This window comes from Neopelma chrysocephalum, unplaced genomic scaffold (genome assembly GCF_003984885.1).
Source record: "Neopelma chrysocephalum unplaced genomic scaffold, ASM398488v2 Primary Assembly neopelma1_61, whole genome shotgun sequence".
Taxonomy (NCBI): Eukaryota; Metazoa; Chordata; class Aves; order Passeriformes; family Pipridae; genus Neopelma; species Neopelma chrysocephalum.
Window position 1 is genome coordinate 2119550 of NW_020897716.1, and position 27768 is coordinate 2147317.

The following is a 27768-nucleotide window of genomic DNA, read 5'->3' on the forward strand; positions in this document are numbered from 1 at the left end:
GGGAGGATGTCACTGGGAGAAGTGAAACAATAGCGGGGTCTCTATTTGGATTAAGCAGGGAACTTGTAAAAAATTCAACATCAGCGCAGTATTTATGGGCTTCCTAGTCAGTAACCTGCTGGACTGCCAACAGCTATTTTGAGCCCTTTCCCGTTCTGGGCAAGGCAGTTTCACTCGTATAAAACAGATGGGCAGGTGCCCTTAAATCTTTCACTAGAGGGCTCTTGGACGTGGCGGGTCTCTCGGAGCCGGTGCTGGATGCTCGGCACCCCGCTCAGCACCAACGCTCCCCCGCTCCGCTCCGGCCCCGCCGCTGGGCGGGGGGAGACGCCCCTGCGCCTCCCCGGCTCTCGCAGTGTTTGCCGTTTACCTGCAAGTCGCAGACTGCGGAGTCGTGGAAGCCCAAGTGCTCCTTAACAACGCGTAAATAATGGAGGACAGGCAGGATGAATGAGCGTAGCGGGCGGAGACCGGGCTGAGCCTCACCCCGAAGGATCGGGGCGTCGAGGAGGTGAGGGGGAAGAGGGCTGAGGCGCAAAATCATCAGCTTTTAAGCACAACTCCGAGATGACTGTGCTCAGGGGACGGGGGCTGCCCACCCGACGGCTTCAGCAGGACGCTGCAAGGGTGTAGGGAAGGCATCCCGCCCCCACCTCGGCAATGAGCTCAAAAAAAAGAAAAAAAAAGGGGGGGGAAGGCAAAGCCCCTTTATTGTTATTGTGGTTGTTCCTGGCCTCCCTGCCCGCCTCCCAGGCGGCGCTCCGCGGTGCCAGGATTTCCCTGCAGCCCGCCCTCCCCGCCCGCAGCGCCGGCGGCAGCGCCGCCTCCCCGCGGCCCCGCTCGCCGCCCGCAGCCCCGCGCCCGCCCCCGGGACACGGGGCGCCACCGCCCGCGCACTGACAGGCGCACGCAGGTGCCGCGCTCGTCCCGAGTCGCGGAGGGGCGGCCCCGCTGCCCTGCTGGCTCCGCACCGGCAGGAGGGAGGTTGCCCGGGAGGGAGGAGCGGCGGGGGAGCCGCCGGCAGCGCCGTAAGTTGGGGAGCGGGGCGGGAGGGCCGCCGGGCCGGGCTGCGCCTCCGGACCCCGGCGCTGCCCCTCTTGCCCCGCGGAGCGGCGGCGGAGCCGCAGCGCCAGCTCAGGGGCTGGGAGAGAGGGGACGCATTTTGGGGTGGGTAGGAGAGTATCCATTAATAATCGTGTTTGCCTGCTCGTGGGGTTCATGCCCGAGATGTCGCGAAGACCGTCTCGGGGTGTTTCTACATCACTGAAATTCCGAGCTGAAATTCGCTCCTACAATTGGTTTGAACTTCATTCTCAGTGTATTTTGGCATACCTGATTTTATGTCCTTGCCTTGGAGGCAGAAGGCGTACCTAGCTTACATCCCCCTGAAACAGCCTGCGTTTTTTTTTGTGAGGGATGTCCCCTTTTTCCCCTGCCGCACCTTTCTGCCTGAATCTAAGAATAACCGGGCGCTTGAGTGCGCCGCCACTGCATGCCCGTCTGGGGCTTGGGCTGGACCAGGACCGGGACCTGGACCGAGGGCAGGCAGGACACTCGGAGCAAGTCAGTGGCCTGGATTGATGCTGATTGTGGAGCAAAGGGTTCAAATCGTGAACTCAAGAAGAACTTGCGTTGGGTTGCTGATGAAGAAATGCGGGCTGTCGATGAATAAGAAGGACTTGATTTATTTTCAGTTGAAATTTAAAAGAGACCAAAATAGAGGAAGCAATTAATTTAGGACTTGCGTCACTGTAGATTGTTGTTATGTTTTAAAAATAGGACGAGATTTTATTATGAAATGCATAATGTAACAAATATGATCCTGATCTCTTACTTTCCTTTGAAAAATAATTGGGGAAGGGAAACAAAGAATGTTCCCGCAAATGAAATTACTCACTCATAGACCATTATTTTCAGTTACAAATATGTTGAAAGGATGTAACATTGTTCAGCAAAATGTAGAGGAAAAAAATCAGAAGGTTTAAGGTATGAAAATCTAAAGCTGAAAAATTCCTTAGATACACACTACCAGAAATCTTATAATCCATGTACCATGGCTCAGATGTTTAGAGGAATGACAGAGATACCAAAAAAGGCATCATGATACTCAGTGCAATTCTAGGAGCTGAATTTTCTCCTTCCCTACAGAAAAGGAAAGTGCATTTCTGGAAGCAAGAAGTGACAGATGTGGCATCTCAGCAGCTGGCTAAACATAAAAGCATGTATCAGCAGGTGATTACTGTTGCAAGGATTTATTTTTAAAGTGAAAGGCTTGAGCCTATTTTAGCGTTAGCTTTAAGATCTACTTGAGCTCTATGGCATATTAAAAATAGCCTTTCAGCAGAAACATTAAGAAAAGTAAGAGAAAACTCATATGTTCAAGGCACTCCTTGCTTTGAACATTTGTTTTGTATTATAGCATACAGAGGAGAGGAACTGAGCAGGTTCTTCAGTGGTAGAATAGTACTGAAGGGAATGATTTTTCCTGGCCTCAGTGTAAGCCAACGGTATCTGGGAAGGAAACAATGGGGCCTATCTTCTCCTTAGATTAAAGATAATCACAGTTACTGTACTCTTGTGCATCCACAGAAGTAAAAATCTGGCTGCAGAAACTACCTCAGTGGTTCTGCTTCTCTTCTGTGATTGGTAAAGCCAGCCAGGATCACCAGGAGGTGGCCTGGGTGAATTTTAGGAAGGAAAGAGATGGATATCACCCTAAGAGGTAGCTCAGAGCCACTCTTTCCCTGAGGCAGTGTGGCTCTGCACCATCCCTATTTAAATGCTGTGGCTAAATGTCACATTGACTTCAAAGAGGCGTCTAAAACTGTTCCAAACCACTTATATCAGCTTTACAGTAACCAACAGAAGCCACTGTTCATGGCAAAACATGTTTTGCTCTCAGCTTTTCATAATTGGGTATGGTGCTTTGGTTTATAGTCTTCTAAGCTAGGTGGCTCCTTGTAGAAGAAATTCTGGTCCTCTGCCCAAGTCTTGAGAAATAGTTTGGGGCAGGAAAGGGAACTCACATTTAAAAACAAATTTCTCTTTGCCATGCAGAATTCGCCACCAAGTTCTTCACTTCTTGTCAGTGAGGCTGTGTCCCAGGGGCTCAGCAATGCTCTCTGACCAGTTCTTCCTCCCATTCCTCACCTTAGTTGGCAGAATTGCTGTGGATTGGGTCACCTGGTGCCTGTTTGGCCTTTGATAATGATGCAAAACATCAAAAACAGGCTTTCACCCTCCTGCATGCAGATGTTACTGTTTTGGTAACAAACAAGCAAGCAAAAGCATCATTTCTTTCCTCTTACAATGATCAAGCCAGAGTAAATGTATTTTCTCAAGATCTTCACCATTTTATGGAGAGCTGGTTACCTCTTCTTCCCCCAGTGGTAAAACTGAACCAGTTGGGTGGTCTGTACGTAATAGCCATGGTATCCCCATGGGTAGAGCACTTACAGGAATGGCAGTCGGCTGAAGGTATATCCTGTGTTTGTTAGTTTGTGTGATAGCAAGATGAATTTCCCTAATAAACTCAAGCCTGAACTTAAATGAGGATGTGGGAAGAATTGTGTTCAGACTGTTTTTAAATTATTTCCTCTCCCTAAAAAGCAGACCAGTTGCTAGCCAGGGAAAGCAGCTGGCTGGTGCTGAGGGAGGTGTCTGGGTAGAGCAGTGAGAGCAGATTTGAAGCATCACCTACAGAGTACTTTTGCAGGATGGCAGAATGAGTAAGTGTATGGCCAGTCTTCGCGAACGAAGATTTTGGGAAAGGTCTTTTACCTTTCAAGCCTGCGCAATGGATTTTTTAGGTGAGACACAGCCTGCGCTGAACTGAGCCCACCCTTTAATCCTAAGGTTCACCTGCCGGGGCCAAGCAAGCTTGGACAATGGCCTTGAGGTCCTCAGGACGTAGGTTGGCAGAATGAGTACAAGCTCAGGTAAACCTCGTGATGAAGAGACATACCTTTAGTACTGTGTTAAAATAAGAAAGATTTCTGGATGACATTCATGCAGATAAGCATTGCCTATAGTATTTTACAATGTTATGCATTTACCTCCTTAAGGGTATTGAGCAAAGATACTGATGCAGCTGGGAAGGTGACTCTAAACAGGAGCAGCTGGACCTGGCTGACAAGAAGACTAGCTTCCTCATAGTTCAAGGGTTAAATCAAGACCAGTAAAGCTTCGGAAAACACACTGCCAAGATATAATGAGATGATTACAAATGGATGGAGTTGGCCAGGGTGACGAGATATATTTATACCTTTACTTAGGTTTCATTGACATTTATGGAATAAATAGTCAAGTATAGAAACAAACGTTTGTCTTATGGTACTGCCACTAGTTAAGTCCACAAGAGCGCAGCTAGTAAGCAACTGAGATTTTTCTTTAGAGAGGCCAGGGAACTGCTGAATGTGTTTGATTCCTTTTTGTGTTGTGTTTTTGTTTTTTAAAGAGGGGAGATAAGCCATTTGCAGGCCATTTGCGGGCTAAACCTGCAGTCAAGTAGCACTCTTCAGTACCTGAAGATCTGAAAATGTGAAAGTGTTTTTTAAATACTCAAACTAAATTATATCTTCATGATCTTTGTAGCTTTTTATGCAGGACCATTTCGCTGAAATGTATATTTAGAACAAGTAATTTGAATTACTGTTATACTTACCTTTGAAATCATGAAAGTTGCGCAATACTCTTAAAACTTGATGACTAGTATCTCTTGAATGCCAGGGAGCCACATTAAGGGTTTCAACCCCCGCTGTGGGTGGTACAACAACATACAACTTAACTATGCAAATGTTGTGTTCATACTGTTTACTTACACCGAATAATAGAAGAAAGCTCACCAAGTCTGATACACTGCTTTGATTTCTATCATAAAGGTCAACGGGGAACAAGTCAGATAAGAACTTAAATGGACTGATACATTGAGTTACTGTGCTGGAGCTCATTTTGAATGAGCTAAGTGAACTTTTCTGTGGTTACCTGTAAACAGCGATTGACCTTCTGTAGAGATACAAGAGCTGATGACGAGCTGAAACTGGGTATGACTTGCTTAGTCAAGTCTGCAAGCTTGTTTAGATGCATTTAGATGGCAATTAATTTTTTTTAAGTCGTCTGTAGAGAACTTTCTAAAAATAAATATTACTTCATGTCTTTGCCTAAAAGATCTAAAATAGTATCTTTTTTTTCCTGTCCCTTTGAAATACCAGATGTTTCGAGTCCCTTTCTCACTGTTTTGCTGTGGGAATTTTATATGCATCTGAAGATTTGTGTTGTGCCTTAAACAAAGGAAACAGGTGTTGAGTCTTCATTCCACATGTGGGGTTTTTCCCATTAGAATATTAGACACTACTATAAAAAAATGTAAGTAAAAGCAAATTATTAGTCTGAAATTTCATTTTTTTCCACTTAACTTAAGTCCGTACAGTATAACATTTAAGTCAAGCAAACCGAAAACCCTAAAGCCTGTTATGCTGGAAAAAGCAAGTATCCATAAGTTGGAAAAAGCCTGCAGAAAATGTTGATACATATATAAGTGCATTATGGTCATGTTATTTCTTATAGCCCTCTTGCCTTAAACAGTATGTGGGGTGAATGAGGTGAGAAGTAGCGAAAAGAGAGGATCTGTTTGAAATTCTGGGCTAAAGCTGAAGGTCTTGTTCTGTCATGGTCCTTTTGGGTGGTGTAGATGGTCAAGGAACCAAAGAATGGTTGGACAAGTAATGTAATATAATCTTGGGATTTCCTTACTTTGCGTTCTGTGACTTTGTAACTTCAGTGCTCTACATATGATATTTCTAATTATGGGGTTCATAATTCTCAGTGATACTCTGCAAAGAAGATCAAAGGTGCTTTGCTGCCACCACAGTCAGCATCTATAAAGCATTTCTCCAAAGAGGTTGTGAAACCAGCTTTCTAACCAGCAGAGTTCTCAGTCATCATCTTCACTAGGAGAAACCCTGGTACCTGTAAGCGTATGAATAATAAGTCTTTAGCGAAGAAGAGGCACATGGGTCTTGTTGTCTTGATAAACACTTTCTCTGTTCTATTCTAGTAAAGCTCCTTATTGACTTTTAAGAAGGTGGCTTTCTCAAACCATATGACTGGGTCAGTTCCTGTGTAGTAGACAGGATTTTTTTGTGTGTTTTTTCTAGCACTTAAATGATGGACTAGTACTCAAGTGATGTACAGGAACGCAGTGCCAGTGTTGCTGGGGATTTTTGCCCCACATTTATGTTCTCGCTCTTTTATTTTTTCCCGTACTTCATTTATATCATCAAGAAGTCATTCAAAAAGATTTTAAATTTTAGAAAAAACTAATACTTTAGTAATTTAGAACCTTAAAAAAATCCTTATGATACCAAAACAATTTTTTATATATTCTTTGTTGTAATACTTCCTAAATCAAAACTTTTAAATTGTATTAATCAAGATATTGTGATAAGAAACAAGTTTCATTCTTTGTTCCTTCTTATGTGTATCTTCAGTCCTACTTAAGTAAAGCCTAAATTGTCTATGTTTAAATGTATCTCTTTCATGAAGGTCTACATATTTTTTAGAAACCTCTAACTTTACCTTTTTGCCTCAGTTAATATGATTCATTGTATATTTTGATTTAGTTTGACTTTAATTCTATTTATTCATGAGATTGGGTAAATTAGATCTGCAGGCAGAGATTAGTCCAAAATGTGGTGGAGTTTAAGATGAATGTTTTGGTTTGCTTTTTCTCTCCCCTTTGCCATGATTGAGATGGACACCATAAATATGCTGTCTTCTATGTGACAACCACCATTTAGAAACAGCATCTTGTTCAGGCATTCTTGCCACTGCTTTTAATGATTAATTCTCTTGGGGAATGGCCATCAATACTAATTTTCGGTCTTTTATTTTTGGAGTATTTGATAAACTGTCTTTTGGGAACTAAAGCATAGTTTCAGTTTGGTTAAAATTTATTTCCAGAGAATGGTTAGGTCAGTCTTCTCAATATTCAGATTTCAAATGATAGCTTAATCAGTTTGAATTTTATGAGCTCCCTGTCATTTGAAGCATTCATGTGACTCATTGGTTCTTAACCATGTTTCTGTAACCACAAAGAATAAAAACAAAAGCGTCTCTGACACTAAAAGCTGCACATGCCACAGTGAGGGTGAAGGAAAAAGAAGATGCAGATTCTGCCCTTTGTAGTTTGATGTAAAGGTCAGCCATGCTGTTTCTCCTCAGCTCTGTGGTCCCTGCAAAGGCACTTTTTTTTTTTTTTTTTTTTTAGCTTTTCCATGACTTGTCTGTATTCATTTGTAAGATGGTATGTGGCTATGTAGTGTTTCCCTTCTTTTAAGGAAGTGTGGCTGCTAGAAATAATATTAGGGGCGAGCCCAATTTAAGGCTTGAACAGCAGGAGAGCTAGATGGTAAGTGAAAGAGGGACAAGGAAAGAATAGTGCCATTGATTTTCCTCCATGTCAGATGCGGCTTACATGTTTCTGCTCCAGATACGAAAGATCACTGCTCTTCATCAAGTTTAAGCTGATTCTTTGCTTGCCTGTGGCTCCTCTATTAGATGACTTTGGAATAATAACCACGGTTTGTAAGATGATAAGATGTAGTGCATCTGGGGATCTCTTCTGCTTGGATGTTTAAAAAACAAATGGGAATATGGAAGTGAAGAATGGAGTAGCATGTCCATGCATAGGTTGCATATATGGCATACAGAATTGTACTTTACTTCAGCCCAAAGAGTTGGAGTAGGAAGGTGAAATAGGAGGGAGGTGATGCTCATACCAGTAACAATTCTGTTGTAAAGCTAAATATCCCCAAAAGGTGCAACAAATGAAGAACTGTCTTCTGTGAGATTTTGTAGCTGTCATTTTATGTCTGCATAATTCTTAATATACCAGATACCTGCCTTGTGATTAGGGCTTTGATGCTACAGAAATACAGATTTATAGTAATACATTGCTCAATTTGATCATGTTGCCTGGAAGGCAACTGTAGCATCTACTCGGTTTGATGAAAGTCTTAAATGAGAAGGTTGGATTGTTACTGTTCATATCTGTCTAACTTCTTTCTTATTAATAATATGCAAAGTAATCAGTGGTACAGAGAAGTCGTACAGCCTGAATAGAGAATCTGTTGTTAGGAACAAGATAGTGGATGGAGCAGAGCAGTAATTTGTATGGCAGCTGCTCTGTTCTGTATGTCCCTTCTCCACTTGCACGGTATGATTTTAGTGGACAGGGAGGCTATATTCTTGTGGTTTTACCTCTGTGTACCTTCAGGCATGATGAATACCCGTCTCAGTCTCCAGAGTCTTTTAGATAAGATCCCCTGAGGTGAACAGCAAAGACAACAAAGTAATCCATTTTATGACAGTGGGCTGTACAGCTCTCTTAAAAATACATACTTCTAGTCCCGAAAAAGTGAGATACAATAGCAAGAATCCAAGAAGGTTATGAATCTGTAGGAGTTCCTAAAGGAGGGAGGACAAGAATAAAACCTACTTCTTTAAACAGACAATCAAGCGATTTATGCTGTGGACAGTTTTCAGGTTTTTGTCTGAGAATTAATTTCACTTTTAGTTGGAATAGTTCTTTTACCTTGAGACTGCAACCATACCTCTACTTTGGCAGAGGAATATACATTGTAAATAAGATATTTTGTGACATGGTATAATATTTGGATTACTGAAATATGCACTGCCAGGTGTATAGGAGGAAGAGACAGGAGTAGCATCTAATAAAGCAGCAACAGAAAAGTTGGAAGCTTTTTGACACTGCTTTTGGTATGAATAGTATATCCATTCAAGTGTAAATCTTTTAAGTGTATTCAGGTAATCTCTGAAAATACAAATATATAATCTGCATAAAACTGAAAAATCTGCAAAGAAAGAAGTAGGCTTCAATGCCCAAATGAATAATCTAAACATGAAAATAACTCCTATTGCTAAATTCCAGCTAATTTTCAGGCATCAAACCTGCTTACATGTCTTTGTTCATTACATCTACCCTTCCCCACTTCCACTGTTTTCCGTCTCCTGGTTCCACATCCCTAGTTTTTATGCAAAGGTTCTGTCCTTCCTTTGAAATTGGGTTGATGGTTATTCCCGCCTGTTGAGTTGTTTGTGGGGGTAGAGCAATGTAAGTTATAGGGGTGGTATTTTTAATAGAGAGGATTTTGGAAAGTTCTAGGTGGCAGACACTACTGAGTCCTGTAAAAATGATATAGTTTAACACCTTAAAATTGCCTGTCTTGGTGATTCATAGTGACAGGAGAAGACACATTCCCAGGTACAGCTTTTAAGGTCAGGACTAGCTTTAAAAGTACAGAAGTGCTAGAACTTGTTAGCAATGCTGCAGATTTTGATGGGTGGTGTATCCATAGCAGTAAAGGGCATTATGGTAAAGCAGGGGAGTAGAAATACATAATTTAATTCTGTATTGTCTTGTTAGAGAAACAGTTTAAAAACTTTGGTTAAAATTCTTCCACATTCTAATCCTCATAATAAACGAACAGATTGCTGCAGAATGAGGATAGTAAATGTTGTTTTGAATGGCAATGTCTGATATTTATAAGCAACTCTGAAAATGAGCTTTAAAATAAAAGCTTTCAAGACATCTGAAGAGTAGGTGGACATGTTAAAAAGGCATCATCTAAGAAATTGTCTCTATTCTTTCTGTAATAAATCAGTGTGATATCTGCAGAAGTAGGAGCAGCTGTCTGTGTGTACATATGTGTACATTAAAGATCCTCGACTGAAATGGTAACAGATGATTTTTCAGGTGCTCTGACTCTGTGTTCTTTCAGTCCATCTGGTGAGGTAGCTGTAGTTTGTAGTTTTTGGATAAATATCCTAGAAGTACAAATGTGGTCCCAAAGTCAAGTTTTACAGTAGTAACAATATATGGGAGATGTGGTTTGAAAAGAAATTACAGTTATATTGTCAAATTCAAGAACTATTTAAATTTCTCTTGACTAAAAGTGAATGAAGCCACATGGAATTTTTTTCATTGTGCTTTTCTTCAGAACCGAGTATCTGAAGTTGGACATGGACTCTGCTCAGTCATGGATCTGAGATACCCTTGTTAGAAAGCTGTACTTTAAAATGTTAAGTTTTTCTTGTTCATTTTGAATAGGCTAAGTCGCTGTGAAATGTGTGCCCTTCTGCTTGCACATCAGAGGAGAAACAGCTTTTAAAGTTTCCAGATCTCAAACTGTTCGTGGCAGTTTCACAGGAAAGAATTTATTTGGTTCTCCATGCAGGATTTGAAGTAGTGTCAAACACAGATATTTGCTTTTTTTTTTCTTTTATTTCTATTTTGTGCTGAAAGATGAGAACTTTCCAAACACAACATTTTGGATGAGAGCTCCATTTTATAACGTCCAGGAGATTTGCCCTTTCAACCTTCATAATCAAGTTGATGGCCAAGAAAACACAATCTGTGGACAGAAAGGCTCTAAAAATTTAGTATGCCTTTCCCTAGATAAAAATGCTTTTTGGTTAATTTTTAAGAGAAATGCCATGAATTTAGGGGAAAATACTTCATATCTTGAACGATAAAAGCCAGAACAGACCATTAGGAACTTGTCTAGGACAAGCTATAGGCCTTTCCTGAGTTGTTACCCAGTTCTGTGTCAGTATGATTCTTGGCTCTACCACAGTTGTTTGAATTAGATAATGGTCAGCTCTTTGAAAAAAAGAAAAAAATAACAAAGATTCAAATAAATCACTCGGTTCCTCTCATTTCCATTATTTACCTGTTGATTTTCCTCTCCTGGCCCTGATCCTCAGTCTTCCAGTGCAGGTCATTTTAGGGTGGTTTCTCCAACAGAAATGGATGAATTGAAAGCAAAGAGTTTAAGAGCATCCACTGGCAATGCAGGCCACAAGTCCTAATGCCTATAGAAGAAAAAGCTACAACTTATCTTTGTAACATGAGTCTGGCTTGGGAGTGACAGTACCTTTTAGAGCACTCAAATGAGCAGAAACTCTTATGAAATCAGGCATATTAAACTGGTGTATAAGAAGTCATAATTGATCTACTGTGAAATTCCATGACAGGGAAAAAAGAATTTTCTTTTAATTTTCAGTGGATGTACTGGGCAGACAGAGGAGCTGTGTATATTGCTATTTGTACAGACCTATCCTTCCATTGCTGATGGAGCAGTTTGTATCTTGTCATTTATTTTGTAAAGCGAGAGTTTTGATTCAGATCATCTGATTTGCAGTAGTTACAGCTTCCAGTAATTACACTGATTCAAATACTGCTGAAAGAGAGAAAGAGAAAAAAGATGTATACTAAGTGACTTTAAAGAAAGTTCATCTTGATTGAAGCTATCAAAAAAGTGGCTGATCAAGGAGAAAATGACTGTTTCCAGGTACAAAGCAAATGACAGAATTTCAGTGGAAAGCCCAAGAAGAATATTTTAGTTTCTGGAGAAAACGCTTAAGAAAATTTTCTGTATCTTCTGCATAAGAAAGGTCACTAGCAAGAGTTATTAAGGGAGTTTAAATATTTGTTAAGCTTAATCAAGTTCTAAAGCAGCACTCCGTTTGTCTGTTGGATAGTAAGTCACTGGGGATGTAACAGTCCAAATACAAGGCAGATTAAGAGTCTTTCTGAGTTTTTCAGGTATTCACAATTATTTGTTTTTAAAATTGAGATTTCACTTTAAGATGTAATGCTCTTTCAGCCCCTATTGGTACCCTAAGTGAAATTGCCTGCCTTGTTTCAGTCAGTCTGAAACACTCACCTTGGGAGGTGTGAACTTAATCAGCAGCCATTAACCTGGGAACCTGGTGACTATAAAAAAGTTAACTGTTCTACTGCAAGATGATAATGTGTTGTATTTGGAGAGTTTTAGTTTACTGACTAGGTGCAGATTTTTTTTGTTTGTCTTCATTGTTGTTTGAGCTTTTTTTCTCTTCCCATGCTAAATTGTCTTTGCCTTCCCACTTTTGTTCTCTGTAGTGAATGGGTTATGGTCTTTTCAGGAATGGGAAGAGTTTAACAGCAGTGTCTATGGCTGGATTTTTGTTTAAGAAGATATATATATATATGATTCGAATTATTGTAGGATAAACCGTATTTAATACTCTGTGTTGTAAGAGAACTTAAACCAACAATATCAAAATCCCATTTTCCTTAAGTATGTGGTTTAACTTAAGAAGCCTATGACTAGCTATTAGCGGTGTTGATGAACTACTTCTAACATGGATCTTTGTAGCTGTTGGTGAACAATTTAATAATTTCCTCCACTAAGGATTTCCTTGGACTCTGAGGAAGGAGCCCAATTATGCTGCCCCGCTGCTTCTGCAGCCAGAAGGAGCATACCTCTGGTGAATCCAGGCCAGCACCCACGTACAGAGGGAAAGAAGGAATGCCAGTTTGGTAATATCTTCCTTCTAGGAGTTACTGTACATGTCTTTTGCTGGGACTGTGTTTCAAAGTGTTTTGGTTATGATATTTCTATTCCTTCCCGTGTGAGCTATGTCCAAAGAGTCTGTGGAACAGGCCCTATATTATCCATTAATTTCTTAGGGTCCAGGACTCAAGCAGAAACACTGAGATGCTGATGCCCTCCTTGGATGCAAGTTCCCTCTTAAATTTCTGGAGTGTACTGTCTCTCTGCTCGTCTGTAATTCAGGAAGGTAAAGTTTGTTGCTTCCCTGTGTTTCTGCAAAGGCTATCTCTGTAAAACAGTATGGACTTTTACAAGAGAAGAGAGCCCCACACTGTGCCTTAAGTTAGTGCAATCCTGATGCATTGTTACAGTGTTATATGTTATGGGTTTTTTTCAGGATATGGTTTGCACTCAGGACAAGGAATTGACCTCGATTTCTGTTCCCTTGTCTACACTAAGAAAATCAGGAATACCTGGCCACTTACTTCTGTGGCTTGGATTCTGACAATCTTTACAGTGGTTTTGTTTTCTGAGTTGGTGTTTGGTGGGGTTTTTTTATTGTTGCTGTAGTAGTATTTTATTTCCCTAGCTGTTATTTTCCCCCCGCCCCCCAAATGTTTGAGCAGAATTTTTTGTCAGCACTGTAAGTGTCTGTCCTGGGCTCTACAACATGTCATCTTTTCTTAAATTTTTGAAGGATGGTAAACCACACTAAGCTCCCGTGTCTTGAATTCTAATGGCAAGAGCCATTAGAAATTTGCTTTAAATAGCCTCAGTAAAGGTAGAATTTCATCTTACCTACTTATTAAAGGATTAAATAAATAAACGTGCCCTTTACTTAGGAAAGTAGGTCCCTGAATTATGTTTTTATTTTTCTGCCTAACTCCCACTGCTTTCCATACCAGTTGTATGAATTGGTGTCTGAAAGACTTACAGCGTGTGGTAACGGCTCGTTCTTGGTCAATAGGAGGTGCATCCATGCCCAAAGGGATCGCTTGCACCTCATTTCTTTGTTGTTAGAGTTGTATAAATAAAACATGTGACAACCAAACAGAGCTATAACAGTCTGGCAGCAAGTGTCACAACGCAATATAAAGCCTTGGTATAGTGTGCTCTTCAAAACCAGCTTCTCTCAACTCTGAAGTGTTTACTGCAGCCTGGATAAAGTATAGGCTCAATATATTTACTGAGTTGGTTTAGTCAGACCCAAACATAACTTTTGCCTTGTGCAACAGATTGATTCTCCTACCTGTCCCTCAGTATTCAGTGTCATGTGAGGGACGAAATGTCTGAGATTACTAAGAGGTAAGCTGAGGTATTAATAAAAAGCCTAGTGGTTGTTAAATTTGGATTGAATTTGGCTGTCAGGCACCTGGCATAGGTCTCTTCAGTATCCTGAAAGTGGAATGCCACTGCTGACCAGTCTTAATTTTATAGACAGTGGTTTTGGCAATGGATTATATATTTAATGATCGACTTCAGGATCCCTCTGCCTTTTGATCTCCCTTGTCCAGAGTGGCTGGTGCTGAGGAGCATGTTTAGCAGTTACTTGGCCTTTATAATAAACGAGAGTGAAAGGGACCTGCAAATGTAGGGCTCTCTTTCTGAGGTAGGAGGAAGGGAAAGGAGTTGTCTTGTTGAACTAGATGATCTTAAAGGTCTTTTCTGATGATTCTATCTGGGCCTGTGAGGGCTGCAGAGAGGTGCAGCTGGCTGTTGGCATCTTTGTTACCTAGTGTCTAGCCTAGTTTCTGTTGCAATATATGATTAATTTTGGGGTTTCCATTAATGTGGGTTTTGGAACAAATTAAATGTGACCGAGATGCCAACAAGAATCTGAAATTTGTTTTCTGCTGAAGAACTCTTTATACAAATGAACATCAATTTGCATCATTAAGCGCACACTTCACTCAGACTGCCCAACAGGATTTCTACTGAGGTAGAAATTGCCTCTTGCAGTGCTTTTCTTATAAGGTGACTGCCACTTAAGCCCAGCTAGTGCTTTGGCCCATGTGTGGGTTCTTTTACAGCCTTTCTGGGGAGGAAGTAGTTGTTTTATAGCAGTCTGAGTTCGATGTGATCCTCTTCAAAAGGTTCTTGTATCTTGTATTTCTTTAGGTACTAACTAGCACTTGGATATTCTCCTCTCCCTAGGCACCCCAAGGATTTACAGTGTTTTAGAGGTGCATGAGAGAATTTGTTCGGTTAGGAGAATTCATCTTAAAAAGTTGTAACTTGTTTCTCTCAACAAACACAAGTTGTTGTTTTGGTTGGTGTTGTGCCACTGTGTTTGTCAGTGTCGATTTATGCCAAGCTTTAAATAGGATACTCTGCAATGAGTTTGTTTTCTGGTAGTTTGTAATCCTTTCAGGCTGGCTAACATTAAGGAGAGGCAGCTTTACTGTGGCTGGCTTTCTTTTGATCATGCACAGCCCTAGTCAGGAAATGGGTGAGGAGCGTGAGTCATGATTACATTACCCTAGTGTGACTGCCTACTAGGAGTTTTCTGTTTGCCGCCAATACGCTTTCCCTTGACACTACTTCTGAAAACAAAATGACCATTTTGGAGCACTTTGAAATATTGACCTTTGAACAGAGAGATTTATGTTCTCTTGCAGTTTCAAGGCAAAGTTCTAAGCAGGAGCCCCTGCAGAGTGCAGAGCGAAAACCAATGTCTGCAAAATGCTTTTCCAGAAATCTGCAAAGGACAGGACTTGACTTGCAGTACACTAAATCTGCTTGGGTTCATTGGCTACAACGTGCTTCCCTGACCCATTTAATTATTCTGTCATGTTGCCTGCACATGCAAGCTCAAGGTCCAGTCTTGTCTTATACAGACAAGAGGCTGTCATCTCGCTCACCATTTGGCTTCAGCTGTGTCTTAGAGCTGTACTTATCTCTTGAAATATGGCTGCAGTAATGGGAAGATAGGTGCTGAGTACTGGCTGAGGTAAAACCCTGAGTGTTGAGAAGGTAGCTTTAGTGAGATTTGAGACAGCGGTATTTTGGACAGTTTAGTTAAATACACGGGTTTAGAATTTGAAAGAAATAATAGCTGCTAATCAGTAAACTAGCTTTAGCACTGAATTGCCACTGTGCCACTCTGAATGTTCAGACAGTACACTTCTGCACAAGTGCTGAGTATATTAATTTCTTTCAAATTAAACTGATTAACTCTGCCATGTTTTAGGAACAGTATGTGAAATATGACTACTGGCAAAGAGAGTGAATGCACCCTGATACTACTTGATATATTGCAAGAAAAAAGAAGTCTGATCAATTGAGTACAAGCAACTCAAGTTAACAGAACAGTCTGTGGCAGAGAGATCTCAGGAGGAAGTGGGGACCCCTGCACTGCTGTCCAGTGTGATGTGTCCCTGCCAGCTGGGGCATGTTGCAGGTGTCACTGGCATGCTGCAGAGCAGCACCACATTATGACATGTCTTCCAGTTGTCGCTTATTCCTCCAGATACTTACCTCTGCTCAAACAGTGCTTTCAAATAGTGGAATTGTTTTGTTGGAAGTAAAGTATAAACTCACAATGAAGATGTAATTTCTGGGGTTTACCTTTTGTTTCATCTAAGAGTGATAAACCAGTTACTTTAGTTGTATTAATAATATACTTGGAATTGGATATAGATAACCAAATTTTAGAAGCCTTATTTACTTCATGATTTTAGTCCCATTTCCTTAAAAGGGTATGAGTTGGACTAAAAAAGAAATTCAGTGAAGATTTTTGTAATCCACTGAGGCATTTCCTTTCTTCCACCTACCCCAGCTCCTTTTTCTATATAATAAAACAAATAAGCCCTGTGTGACTTTATATTTTTCTGTAGCTTTATACCTCTACCTCATTGTTAGCCTTTGCATATAGAGGGCTCTCTGGCCTTCGAATTTGTTTTAAAACTAGTTTATCAGACACTTTAAGTGGTCAATACTTATTTAAAGTGAAACACTTTGAGAATTGAATAATAGAACTGGTGATTATGATATTCGTATGTCCCTTGTGTGTTTCAAGGAGATGATAAGGAATCTTTGACTTAGAGATGAAGGGTATTTGAAAATTGGAGGTGGGGAGTTCAGGGTAGGGTTTTGTGGGTTTGGTTGTTGGGGGATTTTTTTATTGGAATCTTGCAAGATCCTTTTATGTTAGATTGCCTTTTGTTAAGATGCCTTCCATAAAATAGTAGTAATAACTATAGTTAGAAAAAACTTCATTTCAATATGACAGCAGTTTTGGGAACCCTAAGGCAGAAGCAAGTGGAGCTACAAAGCCATTTTTGCATCAGAAGTGCATAAAACCTGGATATGAATCCGTGGACACTTCTTCCTTGCAGAAGAGTTGGTTAAGGATTGCCCATCCCTTCTGCCAGAACTCCTTTTTTTTTAAGAGTGATGTTTCAAGAGTCAGCTGAGCTATTGAAATGACTCGGTGCAGCTGAAAGTAGCAATCTCACTCCTAGCCTTGTGATTTTACACCCCTTTCCTAGTTAGTTTTCACCCAGTTCTGCCTACTGAGCTGGCCTATGAGGGGTCAAGCATGTGCACACAGTAGGGGGGAAGGGGAGAATGCCTTTCTGGCAGCAACTCTCTTGAAGCATTGCCATCAGGCACTCTGCAGCTGTTGGTAAGCCTGTACTGTAAACTGAGTCAGTGGGGAGAACTGCTGCTGTGACCAGTTTGCAGTGTGGCTTGTAGGTCTGTCTGCCCGCAGAGGGTACAAGGAACTGCAGTGCAGAACCGGGAACCAGCAGCGAGGAGTGAGGAATCCAGAGTGGGAACTTCTTAAACCAGCTTTGAGAGCAGAGTTGGGCTGGGGAACTACACCCTCTGTGTTAAGAGAAAGCCATCTATGCTAACCTGCTCAGAATTACAAAGGGTGTGTAGTGTGGATTTGTTAATCCACTTAAAGTGATCTGAGTGCTGGCTGACATCAAAAGGGGCAGCACTGCCTTCTTCAGTCCACATCTTCCCAAGTTCTTCCGCATGGCAATATCAGCACTTATATGAACATGCCTTGAGTTGTGTCAGGCAGCTGCTTTGGCTAAAAAATGTTCCTTTCTTCTCTCTGAGCAGATGAGATTTCAACTAGAGCAGTTACCCAATCTTTTAGGTGGCGCATAGGCTCAGGTTATAGGGTTTGGGGTTTCTTTGTCAGATTTCACAATGTTTTTCTCTATGGCCTAAGAAAATTGATGGGCAAGTTTTTAGGCCTGTCCGTCTTGTGGCTTATGAGTTCATGATTCCCAGCTATTTGCTCATCTGGTCTGTGACTTAGTAGGAGGAAATGTGTGACTGTGCTTCAGTGCACAGTCTGTCTGATGCAGCATAACTTCACCTTCACTGGCTGCGTTAGTTAACGTGCCAGACTTTGTACTGACATATACCTATACCTAAATCTGCATAGTTTTGAAAGCCAATGAACTATATCCTATTAAATCCATATATATGAATGTACCAGCCAGCAAAGCTAAGAAGAAAGTAGTAAAGAGGGACCTGTTTCAGTCTATGGAGCTGAACAACAAAATGCAGTGAGCTCATTAAATCCCTGTCTCTGGAAAAGAGAAGAAAAGAAAAGAAATAAAGGTTTTTATTGTTCTAGAAAAGATGCTAATTTTTCAAAGCTCAAAGCAAGCTGTGACTGAAACCTGTTGGAAGGTGAAAAAAATTACTTGACTAAAAAAAAGGAATTTTTTAAGATATTGTAATGACTGGTCAAAAGAACAACTGCAAAAACAGACTCTATAAGGCATTTAATTTAATATTGCATCACAGACAGATTTTTAAAATGTTAGTCCTCTGGAATGTCAACAAAGCATGTCTTAAACGCTTAGAATCTTAGAATAAATGTCAGAAATAAGTCAGCATCAAAGAGGGATGCATTTCTACTGAAACAATGCAGAGATCTTTTTATACTGCATTGAGCTGCATAATATTTTTATGAGCAGCCTGCTAATAAATACAAAGTTATTGCAGTACAAATTTGCAGGTGGTGGACATTAGTGAAGAAATATATTGATGAGGGAGATGGAGAAAGCTCAACCGATTTATTGATTCACAGCCGGAGCACATTCACATAAATTTTTTTAATTTTCTGAAGAATTGCATTGCTTTTTATCCTAAAGAATAGAAATCCAGTTTATTTGCTGGAGAATGATAGTTTGGAAAGCCTTTTTCTTTTTTTTTTCTTTTGTTTGTTTGTTTGTTTTAGTTTTAGGGGGGGATTTTTGTTGTTGTTGTTCCTAAGGAATAGAGTCTTACTGGACAGTGTAATTTGAGCACTACCACTGGCTGTGCTGGCAAAATTTGTCAATTAGATGAATGTATGTGTATATTCATCCTAAAAAAATAGAATGGGAATGCTGACTCTAAACCAATCAAATCTAAAGGATAACAAATTCTGCTTTGGCCATTGTAGTTTATTCTACTTGGAGAACTTGTTATGCCAGCACAAGAAAGAATTCTGAAATGGTTGGTAATATAATACTTCTGTATATACAGAAAAATTCCTGTTGTAAGATGGTGAGAATAAAAGCAGAAGTATGATCTTGTTTATAAACAAAGCAGTGATGATGGGAAGAAAGAAGTGATTTTTATCTTGTATATGCTGTTAGGGAGAAGGGTTTTGAAATCTTGTTACTAATTCTGATCTGCTCGGAAAAGGATGTTGGAAAATTGGAGGTGGTTCAAAAGAGAGGGAGGGAGAGACGTATCTGAAGGCTTAAAATTACTCCCCCACTATAACCACATGAGGAATTTCCCCTGTTCACTTCGATCAAAAAGGATGACTGAGAAACAACTCGGTTAGTATTTAAGTCCCTTAACAAGGATGAAGGTTTCTGTTTGATAAAGGGCCTTTGTAATCTCACAGACTGATAAAGGACAAAACAATAACTGGAGACTGGGGCCAGTTGCTCAAATTAGACTTTTTTCTTCTTTTTTTCCAAACCAGGTTGGCTTTCCTTTATTTTTTTTTTTCTTACAAGCTAAGATGAAAATTCTTAAATAGATGAATTACTTAATTGATTTCAATATAATGTACAAGTACTTCAGTGGTGTAAAATTAGTGGTCATCTTCCGTGGTTAATATGATTTACTCCAACTCAGTCTATTTGAAAGCGTACTAGGCAGGGAAAAGCGACAAAATTTAAAGGTATCAACAATTAAAAATCATTTCTGGAACTTGTTTTTTCTTTATTTGTGAATGTAGGTTTTAGGGGTGGGAAAAAGAGGAGGATACTGGAGAAATGGAAGATACCTGGAGAGAAAGGCACTGTATGCAGCCTATCCCTGTCTGTGCTTACAGTTAATGGCAATTAACACTTCTTCAGGTGGACTGCTCACAGCTGGTGTACTGTTGTCTTTGATTTACATGGAAAAAAAAGTGTTTTATAGCAAGAGAAATGAAAATGTATCCTTTCATGATTTTTCTTACAATTCACTTTCCCTTCCAAAGACAACTAATGATTTAGTCACTTTGCGGGGGTTTTTTTAATTATTTCTCCCCAGCTGGTGTACACCTGAGGTTGTCCAAGCCTTCCTTGACATTCTTAAATGTGTCTGTAGTACGGAGCATATTCACATTTTCTTACCTCTGAGCAGAATTTAAGCTGTTTCAAGTAGCAATACCTTGGAGTATTTACCCAGTAATGATCTGAAAGGATATATCGAGTGGAACTCTGCAGGGCTATCTTCCATCTCTGCTACTACACAATATTTTTCATGAATGAATGGAATGTATGCTTATTACATCCACAGATGATGCTAAACTAGTATGTTGCAGAGGTCAAGATTGTATTTCCAAGTGATCCTGACCATTTGAAGTGTTTGAAGTTAGTAGAATGCAATGCAGTGAGTGCGAAGACTTTGCCTTTGTAGGGCATAACCAAGAAAAAGGTACAGAATAACTAGCTAGACAACAGTTATTCACTAAAGCAGCTAGGTTTTTAGTGGACCACAAATGAAACATAAGCCAACAATATTGTGATGCTGAAAGTAAAATGCGGAGAAAGAGAGAAATTGAGATGTCAGCTTGAAAGTTGTCTTTGTTTTTGAGCATATTTAAAGAAGAATTTGAGCTGAGGGGAGGAAGACCAGGAAAGGAGGTTGGGGTGAAGAAGCTATCCAGGTTCCAGAAAGCATGCCCTATGTTGAAAAAGTAAAATACTTGTGTTATTCAATCTGAAGAAGAAAAGGCTGAAAGGAGATGTAGAAGGCATAAAATAATTAATTGTATTAATCAGGACCCAGATTGGAGCAGGGGAGACTTTAGGTGCATCTTCTTTGATGACTAACCTCTGTGAAGTAAATTAATGTATGCAGTCTGCATGTACAGGGAATTTTAAGAGAAAGGTGGACAAACATCTTCACAAGTAGCACAAGGCATCTGTGTCTTTTCAGGACAATGGAGAAATGAATGAACTGCATCCTCTTGACCTGTGCTTCTGTAACTTTGGGAAAGATTTCGGATTATTTTTTCCATCATTTTCTAAAAACGTGTGTGATAACAGGATAAAATAGGTTAGATTTGATCTAGGAAAGTTGGGTGAATGCAGTTTGAGAGAACTGAAGTGCAATTAGCCTGATTGTTTTTATAGAATAATTAAATCTAGTTTTTATAAAGTAATTAAATCTGTAGCTTTAATCAGGTGCAAATTCTTTGATGAAAGGAGAAGCAAAGAGGCAAGGACTTCTAATCTGATCAGGGAAGTTGACTTTAATACAGATGAATTCAAAGGGCCTTTTATAAACAATCTGGAGGGAGAAGTGTTACCATCTGATTTGGTTAAAGCTACTCAGAAGGTGGTGGCTCTATAAGCAGAGAGGTGGTGGCCTGGTCTAGAAGTGGACAGACTTGTCTCATCTTCAGAGTCTGATAGTTGATATGGACACCTAAGTCCACAGGAACGTGAGAGGTAAGCCTTGTAGTGCATTATCTGCTGCTTTTCTTGTACCTGAGGACTTGGTTAGGCTGGGAGTTTGTGTTGTGGCATTCAGGAGTTGTGACTTCATGAGTTCAGGCCCCTGTTATAAAACCTGTAAAAACACGTTTTACACTGATGTTGTTTCAGGCATAGTGAAAGTAACAGCATTGACAAGGATGCTCTCAACAGTTCATATGCTGAAAGCTACTGGTAGCTAAAACCTAAAATGAAGGCCTAAGGCCTGATTCTTCTATACTTGCAGATACTTCATCATGTAGGAAAGTTGCAGCAGCTTATTGTGTAGTTTGTCTGTCTATTGCTATGTTACTACATTTTCATTTTGTTATTTAAATAATGTACAGACTCTGTTTTCTCCTACTGACTTGCTCCACAAGATAATTCAATGCTATTTGAAATTATGCTTTGGAAAGGAGTTTCTGCAAAGTTCACATGCCTCTAGTCAGTGATGTGTAAGGCAGAGCCCTTGCTAGGGATTGCCCTGTAGAAAGCCTATAGGCTTCCCAGCGCGAACAGTTGCTTCTGGCTCTGCTCTGTGGAAATGTGATTTTCTTTCTATCATTTCTTTGCTTAGGACACTGCTTAAGGATCTGGGTCTCTTAGGATTTGTGCACAAATAAGTCTGCACCTTGACCCTTATTTGTCTCTGACTTTGCAAGCTTAGCTGTTGAGATATTTCCTGATAGTCTGTCCTTTTAAAATGGACTGTGGAATAAACTAAGGCATCCATGGAAAGCTTTGAGCTGTGTAGAAGGTGATGATTGCTGAGTGGACAGAAGGAGGATTGAGAAGTACCTCTAAAAATATTAGTCTTTACTAAGTTACCAAGCAAAACACTTAAATGAGAGTGTGAAGTGATAGGAATGAAAATGAGAAAGTGTTATAGCCAAACTAAAACTTTAATTTTCACTGGCCTGAAATTTCTCTGTTTTGGCTCATGCTTGGATCTTGTTAGGAGAGGGATATCTTTTCAACCATAAGAAAAATCCTTTCATGTTGTTTCCTCTTAAATTAGGGTCTTCCACCATAGGCTGGCACTCCAGGATTGTAGACTTTTGGTTTTCTGGTAATTTCTTATTCAGCTTTCCAGTTTGGCTATATAATCACTTAGTTACTGAGCTGAAATTAGTTAAAACAGAGACTCTTTTAGCAGTAAGATCAGAAAAAGATCTCCTTTAAGAAAGACCAACTTTACTGTGTGGCCTGGTATCAAGATTGCAATGTGATCTGTCCCTTCTCTTTCTTAGCCCATATGTACTTGTGATTCCATTAAATCTTGTTGAATGCAGGGAGTGTGTTAAGATTCCTGTGAAAATTTTGTGGACTAGTTTTGCAGGATTTGAGCTGGAGGCTTAGTCTTGTTAAGCTTTTCTTCATTTGCCAAAGTTTGATTTATATTTTTTTTCTTAATAAAAAGTCTACATATACTACATGTATATGTATTGATATAGGTTCTTCCTTATTTAGTTGTAAATGAAATATGAATAACAATAGTATTTCAGCTAAGTGACTATTTCCAGATTTATGATATATTTCAATTGTTCGAAGTAGCTTAATCTGTACTCCTTTGGGCAGTAGTTGACAAAGAAGATAGGTATGCAGAAACAAAATACAGTTGCTCTGAAACCTATGTTATATTGTACGTGGAAAGCCTGTCCATTGAGGAGAGAACCCTTTTATTTACAGAGCGTAATTTGCAGATTTCCAATACAGTGGCTAGTGAAAACTGCAGCAAGAGTAGCCTTTGTCTTCAGCAGAGAAAACAATGCTTGCACTAAGCATATAATTGTGCAAGTTCTTGTCTTCTAATGCAAAGCCTCTTGCACTGACCAAATGGAAGGCAAGGCCTTCACAATTCAAGGGACTGTTGTATAGAGAGAGATTATAATTCTTGATAGTGGAGTCTCTTGCAGCATCCTCTGAGGTAGTGTGGTTTTACACTGCCCCTTACTGGGGCTCTCTTGTAGCGCAAGAACTAAAGGAGATCTGGATGCCCCAAAGTTTGCTCTACCTACAGAGTTTTGGCATTTTTTTCCTCCTGAAGTATGAGCTAAATAAAACAAAGTGCTTTTCTTGTATGTCAAAATGATCTATTTACACTAAAGTTATTTTATGCTTTATTTTTAATATTTCCTCATGTTCACATATTTCATTGTGTCCTTCAGGGTTTCTTTAAATCTCCTGGTGGAGTGCAGTAATAATGGTATTTGATACACATTCAAACTGGTGGAAGCCATGGAAGCTTTGAATGAACTAGGATTTGTCTTTTGTTTTTAAACTAGTGACCAGCAAGCATGACTTTGAACCACATTGATGCTACATTGCCATTCATCCCAGATTAAAACATCTGAAAGAATGAGAAATCAGAATGAGAGAGAATTTGACCTGTTATTTCTGTGAAGTGGGATAGAACTGAGTTCACTAGATGAACATAAAACAACCTCGCCATTTGTCTTTGCTTGATAATAGTTTTCTCTCTAGAGCTGAGGACATTTTGTTTAGCTAAATGGGTTGCTTGGGCAGAACAATAATAAGAGGGAGAAACAATGCAGTAAATTTTACAGTGTTACAAGGTAACTAACTTGACTCATTAGTTCTGTTCCGTTTGAATGTGGCACAAGCAGTGATCTTAGGAGTTACTTTTGTATCTTGTAGTACTGACATGGAGTTAAGTTGGCGAAGTTTTGGAATGTAATGTGAATCTCCTAGTATTCTGTAAGTCCTAATGAAGTACCATTTTGTTGTGTGAAAGGAAGCTTTGAAGGGCTTCTAATTGATTGATGTGATCAATTACATTTTCAAAATTGATCTTAAAAGTATAAAATACCCTCAGAAATTATTGAACATTGAGCTTATTTTGTATTTCAACTTTCATCTGTTTACATCTGATATATTTGTTGGGGGGGAGTGCTTTTCAGTGTTATCTGAAGTGCAGTAGATATCTGGTGGGAATCAAAAACCCAAAACACTAACGTGGCTAGATTCCCAGCTGCCCTTGTTAAGTACCACACTGTAGGAACTAATTACTTGGGTTAAAGGATTTGTGAAAATGCTTAAATACTTCTTGACAATCTGAGTGTATAACCATACAGTACTAAGTTTTTAAAACTGATGATTGTTACTGGGCTTAATTTGATGAAGGGAAATATCTACCAGGGCATGGATAAAAGGCAGCAAAAGTAACTCTCGTTACAGAGGGCTTCCCTTCACTTATTGTATAGAGCAGTGTTTCTGCAAGCTCCTTTACAGAGTGAGGATGGCAATGGACAAAGTGTGAGGGATTTGTAGCTGAGTATTCTGATGAGGAGGAGTGATCTGTGGTGCTCAGACTTAATAGAGGAAAGTATAAAAATGTCCAGGAGAAAAAATGCATTTAATTCTGAGATTGCTTGGGAGTCAGGAACTCGTACTGTAAGGGAGAAATACACTGTTAAAGATTAATGAAGAGTGTTTTTCCATAACTTGTTGACCCAATAGCCTGTTAGCCCTTGTTAGCTCTATCAGGTTTCTCAAAGACCATGTTCTAATAGGACAACATGGTTTGCAAACGCTGTTTCTTTTGGTTGCACAGAGCAACTCTGAGGCACTGTGGCCTCATGGCCTCCATAATTTGTGGGCTAGGCTATAACTAACTGCTATGAAGCATTTATAGTCTAAAGTCTAAAGATTGTAGTCGCAAGAATCAGTCTCTTCTAAGACATCTGTATTTGGATGTTCCTAATGAATTGTAAAGACCTGGACTAGCTCTTTTTTAAAGTACCTAAAACTACCCATTTAAATGGACACAATTGTCAGAAATGTTGTTGGTGACAGTTTGTGAGAATTCCAGCACTAAATGGGGGTATCTGAAGTTATCTGATTCGAGGGGATCTCCATTTCCAAAACGGTTACCTGAATGACTCTGCCACTCTTCTTAGATCTACCAAAAAACTTAACATTGTTTAATGTTAAAAATGTGTTTCTGGATGTGCTCTCAAAGGCCAGCATTTTGAATGCCAGAATAAGGAGAAGATGAATTGTGCTCAGCAACTGTGTCTAAGAAACTCTGACTTCAAAAAAAAGCTATGAAATCAGAGAAAGGTTAGCTAGCCCATGTTAATCTAAACTCTTTTATCCTACCTAATGAAGGGAAGCAACATCATAAAGCTAATCTGCAGACTGGAACTGTCAGTACCATTACTAATTTCAGGTTTTGCTAAAAACAAAACTGAATGAATTAATGATAACCTGATTTTTTTATCCCATGCAGGTTTCCTCAAGTTCTGGAAGCAGCAGGGCATTTGGTTGCTTACTGACCCTGAAACTTGTGCTCTACCTTGCAAAGAGCTGAAGTGGGAGATAGTCGCCTTCACATACTCCACAGTTCTCTGTATTAGAAGAAAGAGACTTTATGTGCAAAAGTGGTTCAAGATGATGATGTAACATTGATAAAGCTGAAGCTCTTCCGAGGATAACTGACTTTCTAAGAGGCTTCTCCTTCCCCACCCCTCTTTTTTTTTTTTTTTTAAAAATAACTACTTTTCTCAGAGTCTACAAGCAAGATGCCAGCCAAGACACCCATCTACTTGAAAGCTGCTAACAATAAGAAAGGGAAGAAATTCAAACTAAGGGATATCTTATCTCCTGATATGATCAGTCCACCACTTGGAGATTTTCGTCACACCATACACATTGGAAAAGAGGGACAACATGATGTTTTTGGAGACATCTCCTTTCTGCAGGGCAACTATGAGCTTTTGCCTGGAAATGAAGGTGAAACCAGAGTTAGCCAGTCTGGTCTCCACAATGAATTCTTAAGGGCAAACAGCACTTCTGAATCCATGTTTACAGAAACTCCATCACCAGTGCTCAAAAATGCTATTTCCCTTCCTGCCATTGGTGGTTCTCAAGCCCTTACTTTGCCCTTATTGTCACCGGTGACATTTAGTTCAAAGCAAGAATCCATCAGGTCATCGAGAAATCCTAGGCTTAGCTGTGAGCCAGTAATAGAAGAAAAATTGCAGGAGAAAAGTAAACAGATGGAGGATGGAGAAACATACAAAGATGACATATGGGAGCAAAATGGTTCTTCGTCGCATTTTACTAATAGTAGCGACAGTCACTCATCCAGTTTTTCTGAACGATGCACTGATTGGCAAACAGTTGATTTATTTGATGACAGTCGGCTTTCATGTGATCTAACCAAGACAAAGACTAAGTCAGAAGAATCCCTTTCAGATCTTGCAGGCTCTCTTCTCTCACTACAACTTGACTTGGGGCCTTCACTTTTGGATGAGGTCCTCAATGTAATGGACAAGAATAAATCTTAGAACTGGTACTCCCTTGCTTCTTTATAAGTGATTCACTTAAAAACAAACAAACAAAAAAGACCGTAGTTCAAAAGTAGATACTTAAAAAAATCAGCTGTATTTGCAGTTGTTTGACGGGTTTTCTAAAAATATTCTTAAAATACTATTTTTTTACCTATTGTTTTTCATGATTTTTACTACAATAAATTCTCATATCAGGAAGGTAAATTTGAATAGACATTTTCAGCAAACATAAAATGTTTTTAAGTACCAGTATTAATGATCAGAAACTTAAGAAACAGAGTTTGAGGATGATACTGATTGTGACATTTGGTTAGTTCACTTCTACGGGCTTCTGAATATGGGAGAATCTCTTAAGTGTCAGAAAGGAGACTGATATTAATTATTCACTTTTATAAATTATTACAACATCACTTTATGTGTAGGCCTCTTTCTAGAACCTTGTGTTTGAGGGTTTGATAGTGTTTTTCTTCATTTTCCATAGTACCATTTCTGTTATAAATTCACCATAACTACTTTCTTGGTCTTATACTACCACCCTATATTCAGATATGAACAGTTTGAAGGCTTTTTCAGCTTGGACACCTGGTCCAGAGTCTCAGCTGCTTTAAATGAGCATGCACAAATTTACACAAGCTGAGGCTTGGGCCTGACACTGTATATGAAATGATACATTGTAAACAGTGACATTTGCAAGATATTATGGTTAAATTATTTTAAAAGTTGATATATATTTTCTGTATGCATATTGGCTTTTTACTGCAGGGCCTACACATCCAGTATCTCATCGAAATAGTTGCTTGGCAGTATTGGTGCTCTTCTGAAAAGTGTATATTTGTGTGTTTGAAAAGAAATATGTATTGATACTCCTAGCTTTTTTCTTCATTTATTTCCACAACATGCTTAAACTTGCAGCTGATTATTTTAATTTTTGAAGAAGGCACTGGTTATTCACAATGCTTGTGATGTGTGCTGCAACAGCTAATGTTTTGGGAAATGTGGATCCTTCAATTACAGTACCTACATGGATTGCATAAATATCTTGTGCAATACAATAAAAAACCCTTTAAATTGCTATGTCTTTGTGATTCACTACATAGCTTCACCACAACACAAAGT

At 39.6% G+C, this 27768-nt stretch overlaps 1 protein-coding gene across 3 annotated transcripts; it reads left to right on the forward strand.

Moving 5' to 3' along the window:
- The first annotated feature begins 349 nt into the window (after positions 1-349).
- On the forward strand, positions 350-27726 carry CDC42EP3 (CDC42 effector protein 3). Of its 3 annotated transcripts, none has more exons than XM_027681636.1 (2): positions 350-511; positions 25590-27726. In XM_027681636.1, the coding sequence occupies exon 2, from the start codon at positions 25882-25884 to the stop codon at positions 26647-26649; it is 768 nt and encodes a 255-aa protein (XP_027537437.1). In that variant the 5' UTR covers positions 350-511; positions 25590-25881; the 3' UTR covers positions 26650-27726. The 3 variants fall into 3 exon arrangements, with proteins under 3 accessions (XP_027537437.1, XP_027537438.1, XP_027537439.1); XM_027681637.1 differs by lacking the exon at positions 350-511 and adding an exon at positions 921-1028; XM_027681638.1 differs by lacking the exon at positions 350-511 and adding an exon at positions 5951-5969.
- The last annotated feature ends 42 nt before the right edge of the window (positions 27727-27768 follow it).